This window comes from Protobothrops mucrosquamatus, unplaced genomic scaffold, assembly GCF_001527695.2.
Source record: "Protobothrops mucrosquamatus isolate PMUCROS unplaced genomic scaffold, P.Mucros_1.0 scaffold1242, whole genome shotgun sequence".
In the NCBI taxonomy this organism is placed as follows: domain Eukaryota; kingdom Metazoa; phylum Chordata; class Lepidosauria; order Squamata; family Viperidae; genus Protobothrops; species Protobothrops mucrosquamatus.
Genome location: NW_015387449.1, coordinates 188773 through 196625, shown reverse-complemented (window position 1 = coordinate 196625; position 7853 = coordinate 188773). Strand labels below are relative to the sequence as shown.

The 7853-nt window shown below is 44.4% G+C and overlaps 1 protein-coding gene across 3 annotated transcripts in view; it reads right to left on the bottom strand.

The window, feature by feature from the left end:
* Positions 1–7853, bottom strand: part of UBE2G1 (ubiquitin conjugating enzyme E2 G1) — a 60162-nt gene that overhangs the window by 8429 nt on the left and 43880 nt on the right. For all 3 annotated transcript variants that reach the window (XM_015821062.1, XM_015821061.1, XM_015821063.1), the window contains exons 3-5: positions 6726–6823; positions 5152–5330; positions 3982–4103 (exon numbers count right to left, since the gene is read on the bottom strand). In XM_015821062.1, the coding sequence (XP_015676548.1) occupies positions 4017–4103; positions 5152–5330; positions 6726–6823 (364 nt within the window). In that variant the 3' untranslated portion in view covers positions 3982–4016. The remainder of the gene's footprint in view (positions 1–3981; positions 4104–5151; positions 5331–6725; positions 6824–7853) is intronic.

Here is a 7853-nt window from a genome sequence, read left to right as displayed (position 1 = left end):
GGAGATGAACTCCAGGTGGAGACCGGCCCTTATCGTGTTCAGAACCCACTTGTCCGTGGTGGTGACCTCCCATTGGTGGGAGAACAGCGATAGTCTGCCCCCTATGGGAGGCCCCGTTTCCGGGAAGTCACCTGGAGCGACGAAATGGCCGGCCGCTCCATCGAACGGGCCGTTTACCCTGGTTACCCTGGTATTGCTGCCTGGGCTTGCTCGCCTGTCTGTCAAATGACCCTCTTGACGGTCCGGTCTGGGAGGGAAAGGACGAAAAAGAGATAGAATAATTATATCGATTCCCCCCCCCCGAAAAGACTGCCTACGGGGGAAATAATTTTGCCTCTTGTCAGCCTTCTTAATAATATGGTTGAGGACTTTGCGCTTATCCCCATTCTCTGAGAGATAAGGAGTCAGAGCCTCACCGACTAATTTACCTCCCTGGTACGGGGCAGAGGACAGACGCCACTTGGATTTGGCATCAGCATGCCAATGCTTAAGCCAAAGCATGCGTCGACTGGTGATCCCTGAAGCCATGGCCCTGGAAGCGAACTTAGTCACCTGGAGCGTAGCATCTGAGGCGTGCTCCATTGCCGCCACCATCTGACTGATGTCCTGTTGAGAGCGGACCTCATCCTTGGGGGTGCGGGCCTGTAGGTGTTTTAGCCAACGGTGGGCTGCACTAGTGAAAAGCGACGCTGAGGTCGTTGCCCTAACGGCCCAAGCGGTAGCCTGGTGGATCCTGCGAAAAGATAACTCGCACTTACGGTCCTCAGACTTCAAAGCTTCCGACACATCCCTCGCAATGACTGTCGGTGAAATCAATGGTCCAAAAGGCTCGTCCACCGCAGGGACCTGCAACGCTTCCTCCAACTCCTTGGCCACGTTGAACAACTTTTGTTTGTCCGTGGCACTCGGAAGGGGAAAGGAGGCTGGCAGTGCCCATTGTTTCTTTACCGCAGTTATAAACATGGGCAGACATGGGATCCGGTGCTGAGCTGTCACCGGTTCAATGAAATTTGGATCAAAATCCGAATCGGGAGCAACAGTAGTCGCTGTGGAAGGAGGCTCAGAACCACGGTGTGCGGTGGAAGAGACCNAGAGTTGTACGTCCTGTCCATGGGCAAGATCAAGTCAAGACTGGGCATAGGTCCAAGGACGGGGCGTGACAACTTTGGCTGACTTGATCTGATTGGGCAGGAATACAGTCACAACCCACGGGTGGATCCTCCATCTCCAGTGCTGGAGAACACTACCTCAAGGTAAGTGATGTGTGCAGATCCTAGGAAGCGCTGGGTTGTGGGGCAATCATGCCATTGCCCCAAGATCTGCGCACCTTGGGGAATGGTACAAGGCAGCCTTTCTGAGTGGTAGTGATGGTGCCAGGGCTGAAGTTGAGGTCTGGGTTTCTACTTCAGGCCCAGCCTCAGCACTGCCATTGAGTGCCGCTGTTTAGGGTGGCATAGGTCAGATGGAGGTAAGAGAATTGTTTCTCTTTTGTTTGGGAGGTGTGTGTGTGTATGCGTCTGTGTGTGTGATATGACAGCAGAGTCAAGTTAGGCATTTTCTGAATTTTGGGTATGACGAGCCCAAAATGTTACCATCACTGGTTTAAACTGTTCTCTCACATACAAGATATTAAAAGTCCCATAATCTGTACAACATGGAGAATCTTAAACCAATTCAATTACTGAGGTAATCTTGAAGAACTACGTTAAATAAGGTAAAGCAGGAAACTTTACCCATCAGATTGAGAGACTCATATGCCCCCCCCCACAAATCCAAGTGAAGAACAACTTGTTCTCAGTATTTTGAGGTAGTCCAAAGAAGCACAAATCATGACTACTACCGTGTTTCCCCGAAAGTAAACCCGCCCCCAAAAGTAAGCCCCAGCTGATTTGGGGGGGGCCTAATATAAGCCCTCCCCCGAAAGTAAGCCCTACTTAAAGGCCTGCACGGACGGCCTCTGTGATGAGACGAAGCCGATGGGGGAGAAGGGATCCACGGCCCTTGGGCACGACGCGCGAGGCGGCAAACGGACAGTTTTGGCGTGACGCGGCTGTTTGCTGCCTTGCACATTGCGCCCAAAGCCACTGCAGTGCAGCTCGGCCGAAAGCAGCTGTGGAACAAGTGGGGCAGGTTCCCCCCTCATCTGCCCATTCAGCTACAGCTTTGGTGGCTCTGTAGGCAGAGCTGCGAAGTTCTCTTCTCTGTTCTCTTCTCTGACTTCTCTGCCTTTCTTTCCTTACCTGACTCCCAGCCCCATGCCGTTTCTCCTTCACGATCTGCTGCCACCGCGTGCAAGGAAACAAAAGGTCAATCAATTCCAACTTCGCAAGATCTTTCTTGCGAGAAGTTGGAATAGATTGATTGACCTTTCCCCCCCCCCCAAAAAAACTTCCTTTGTTTCCTTGCATGCAGCGGCGGATCGTGAAGGAGAAACAGTACGGGGCTGGGGATCAGGCAAGAAAAGAAAGGCAATTCCTGGGGGGGAGCAAGGATTTCTTTCCTTACCTGCCCCACTTGTTCTGAGGCCACTTTCTGCTGAGCCACGTTGCTCTTGCCAATGGCCCAACTGTCCACTTCAGCACCCTCCCTCCCCGAGCCCCTGGCGCTCCACCTGCTGCTTTGGCCGGCCTGCCGGCCCTCACCTCAACACCCTGCCCACTGCCACCCAGCACAGTCGCCCTGGGGCTACAGGGGCTGGCCTTGCACGAGAAGGGCATGCGCCCCATCCTTCCGCCACCGTGCAGGATAAGATTTCCGTGCCCACCCTCGCCTCCCCCAAGCGTTTCTTTTACTAACCTGCGTTTCAGCTGCATTCCGTTTCTCCGTTTGCTTCTCAGCCTTCGCTGCATGTTTGTGGGACTATCGGTTAAAAAAAAAGTTCCATCAGACTTTCTAACTTCTTGAGATCTCGTGAGAAGTTAGAAAGTCTGATGGAACCTTTTTTTTTTTACTAATAGTCCCACAAACACGTGGCAAAGGCTGAGAAGCGAACAGAGAAACGGAATGCAGATTAAAGGCAGGTTAGTAAAAAAACGTTTGGGGGAGGCGAGGGCATCTGGGCGGGGGCAGAAATCTTACCCTGCATGGCTTCAGCAAGTGTCTGGCAGGGGGAGGGAAGCAACTAGTCCGCCACCATGCTAGCACCACCGCGTTGCTTCTCCACCCCATGTATAGGTCCTGCTCCACCCCCGTACGCTTGTGGCCTACTGGTGCCAGTACCGGCAAAAAATAAGCCCTCCCCGAAAGTAAAACACTGTGCTTACTTCAGAGCCCAAAAGAAAGTAACACAGTGTCTTACTTTCGGGGAAACACGGTAACATTACCTTTATTGTAAGGTTACAGTAACAGAATCTTGCAAGTCTGAAATAATTTCTCCCCACCTTTTACTTTCCAGAAAACCGGGGAATGTCCCTTCTGAGATGTTTCCCATGCTCCTTTTCCTTCTGTGGGCTGAGACACTTTTTGCAATTGTCTAGGCTGTACCTCTTCATCCTATCTCCCAAGGTCATTCCCAAATACCATTAATACACACACATATATGTAAATCTAAATTTGTATGTTTAGTTTTCAGAGTTAAGTGCCAATATCTTGATTTTAAAAAAATATCAGCTACAAGATTAGTATTAGCACTTATAACTACTATGAAGACACTGATAAATAAATGTAACCTATTCTCTTGAGAATTAGATAAAGCAAATGGGCTTCTACAACACTGGAGATATGTTAGACAAAATGTTTCTATGGAAAAATTAACACTCTAAATATTATAGTTTTGTAAAACAGTATTATAATCAGCCACTTGTTTCCTATGCTTAGCTGCCCTGTGAAGTACTGGTCCTCATGGATCAGAGATTTCCCATATAAGTATCAGATCTATCTTTCCTTATTGTCTGGGGAACACTCAGCATGTAAAGGTAATATTTATGATGCTACCTTGCAGTATTTCCTGTTAAAACTGGAATTTTCAGTTAAATTACTTACCCTGAAAAAAGTGAAGCTACTAACTGAATTAAGTGTCACTCAAAAGCAGTTTCTTGGCTTTTTCTTACACAGCGGGCAACTTTTCTTTTGAATTCTCCATTTCTATCTTCCCTCCATTCTTTCTGTGAATTAAAATACAGATTTTGAAAACTGTTTAAAACATGCATTGTCTCTCCAACCTCCTAAGAAAAATACCCATTATTTTCTTATATTGTTTAAGAGAAAAAAGTAGCATGTGATATTTCAACTAACGTCTTCAATGAATTAAGCCTACATTTAATTTGTAGCTTGTTGAGTAACTTCATAGTAAGTATAATTTGCAATTCCATCTTGAACAAATCAAAAATAAAAACAAAACCACTAATATACAATTAAATAACAGTTTAAAAAATATAGAAACAAGAGGCTAAAAGAATGCAAACAACCAGCTTGTCTGCAAGGAGTATAAATCCTGCCATTCCAGTCAGAGATGAGGAAGCTTCTTGGATGAGAAGCGAAATGTCTTCAAGAAAAACAAGAAAACCCAGTTGCCTCGTGAAAAAAACACCTTTGGGACAAGAGGCGGGGAGAGAGCATTCCAAATTTACATACAATACAGCCATTTCACAGGGTCCATTCTTTCATGGGATCCACAAATCTAATGGCAGAAGCAGGTTTTAAAGGCCTTTTAGAAGGCTAATAGAGTTGGGACCAATCTCACTTCAGGAGAAATAATATTCCAGAGGGTGGGTACCACGGCAGAAAAGGCTCTCTTCTTAGGCCCCACCAGACAATGCCCTTTGGTTAACAGGACCTACAACATGCCTCTCCTGCTGGACATGATGGAATGGGTAGATGTAAACAGGGAGAGGTGGTCTCTCAGAGAATCTGGCACTCAACAATATGGGGCCTTAAAAGGTCAAAATATTTAAAGGATTCCATGGAACCCATTAAGTGGTTTGCTTGGATGCTGTTGCCAGCGGTGGGGTATATTGGGTTTTGTGTTTTATTCCACTAAGCCACCCAAAATCAGAAGATTAACACTATTAAACACACTTTTTTTTATTTCAAGCCCTGTCTTTCTTATTAAGAGAATATTTATTACAGAAGAAATCTGTTAGTCAAGGACTCAAATGAATTCCTAATTTCTTGTAGCAATGGTAGGAACATTTTTATTTATAAGAGTCATACCGCTGCATCAACATTAGCAGGAGAATCGCCGTTGGGATCTGCCAGCATAGAAATTACACTAATCATTATGGTTTCCACCGTATGAATGGGAAGCCAGCGTTCTTCAGGTTTCTCATAGCCATACTTGTCTTCACCAGGTTCATGAAGGATAGAAATACAGACATCACCATTTTTGTCAACTACAAAGAAAGAAAAGGAAGATCATTCAGAGGCAGGGTGTAGCAGCAAAGATATTTCAGATAACTGCAAAGATCAGCTGTGAGCCAGTTTTCAGTCACGATCCTCAATCCATCGTGCCAAATTATGGAATGTCACAGAGTGACACAGTTCTTTTTTTTTGAATTGGAGGTGTATTGTTTTGCAAGGCTGGCAACTGACAGAAAAACAGGACACTGAAGGCCTTTATGCTTTTTACAGTGATGTTATATGCAGCAGACATTTACAATAGGTATATACAACACAATATCCAATGTCACGTTTCCTCTCAAATCTTCCTCCAAGAGATTTTCCCCCTCTATCTCTTCTCTTCCTCCCCTTTTCTCGCCCTCTTTATCTCTCATTCATGGGTTTGACAAGAGAGAGGCTAAAATTTACTATAGCGTGCTCAGGTGTTGTTACCTGTGCCTGGAACTGCTCAGCTGAACACCTACTGCTTCTCTCTTGGGGAAGAGCCTCTCTCAAGGTCTTTTGCCTAGTTATTTCCCAGCAAACAGGGCTTCCTCACCAAAAGCCAATCTCAAACGTTCCTTCTTGGTTTGTGGATGCTGCCACCTCCTGTAGCCAGTCAATTCCCTCCATTTTGTTGTTGGGTCTTGGATGGAGCTCTTGTCCTTCTGGGTCTTCCTTCTTCCAGGGAAGCCACCTCTGGGACTTTTCTTCTCTCTTCCCAACTGGGAACAAGACTCTTCACACTTCTCCCACTTTTCTCTAAGACCACTCTACTCAACTTCATTTTGTACAGATCTTTTCTTTCTCTCTCTCTCTCCAATTTTTGGGTTAGGCTGGCAGCATGTCCACCAGTAACTGAGGAGATGGGTATTCCCTCCCCCCCCCCGGAGCTCTAGTCCCCAACGTTTATATACCTGGCAGGAACAACGGGTCTGCTGGCCCTTACCACAGCTAGATCAGCTCAGCAGCCACCAAAACCCATATGCCCATGGAGCAAGTTATTATAATAGTATAATACAATTTCTGAGGTCACAAGTCTTTAACTTCAACAGATTGTGTACAGTGTAATACAGTAAAACAGTTTACTGGGCTTGACATTTCAAAAATTCATATTAAATTTCTATGAAACCCCTTTTCTCTAGCACCACAATGGCAGCACTCAGATGGATTTCATAATTTTCAGGGGATCATAATAGTGGATATTAAGGAGAAAATAGTGTACAAAGTCTTTTACAGTCTTTATTTCACAAAAGCATATCTGGTCCATCTTGATTTCAGGGAAGATATTCTTCTGGACCAAATATGACATTCCTTTCTAGTAATTTCCCACAGTGATTCCTAATGTAGTTCACATTCATTCCAAATAGAAGAGAGAAAATAGCATTTTATAAGACATAATATCTTACCATTTGGATGCCATATTTCTGTGATAAATTTCATTTTTGGCGGCCTGAGAGGATAATCTTTTGGGAAAGTAAGATGAGCCTTGAAGACACCGCCTTCACTAAAGAAATTAAGAATATTTTCAGTAATCGACGTCAAAATGTCAAAGCCTTAAGTTATTTGTTGGCTTGAAAAGTCACTACAACATCCAAAAGACTGATTATTGATTAAATAGATGTTTTTAATCCTTTAAATTGCTTCCCATATATTCAATACTTCCTCAGTGGGAATTACTGAAATTTCATAAGCCAGAACCATGAAGTATTTACTGTAATCTAAATTCATTATTTCATAATTAAACTACTTCTCCTCTGTATTGCAAACATCCACTGATTTTAAATGGAATTTATATCAAAGTATAAATGTTAAAAGATTCTGATCTTTAATCAATTATTCTCAAACCAAATTTATGTACATTTGTTACCAATAGTATGTATTACCAAAATGATATGTACAGACTCTTGCATATCATAAAACATAACTGAACAGTTTTTTAAATTACTGTTGCCTTCCTTTTTTGCTTTCCACTCATTATCCTGGCAAAGACATAAACTAAATTGCTAGTCTAACCAATGAATAAAGAATCACAGCCAACATGAAGATTAAAAACCCATGAAAAAATATCAATGGCCCAATAGTCCACCAACAAATTGAAAACAGTAGGTTGTTTACCTGCAACTTTGGGCAGTCATTTCTGAATTTGCACATACGTTTTTGAGCATGTGCAGAAACTCATTTGGTATGGTATAAAGCAGACTTCCACAACCTATGGCTCAAAATCCAATTACCAAAATTCTTAGCAACGGCCATATTCACTCAGTATTTTGGGAGCTGAAATTCACACAACTGAAGGGCACCCAAGTTGGGGAAAGCTATTGTACAACCAATACAACCTTCAATTGGAGGGGGGGGGACCCCCTGGAGGGGAGGGCAGAGGATTTTGTGCAGTATCTGTATGACAAAGTCGCACGGATTCGGGAAAGCTTGGACTCCGACTGGTTAGTCCAGGGGGAGGAGACGGGAGCAGGTCTTGAGACGGTTGTATGGGAGGAGTTTGACTCTGTTGCTCCTGAAGATGTGGACAGGGTCCT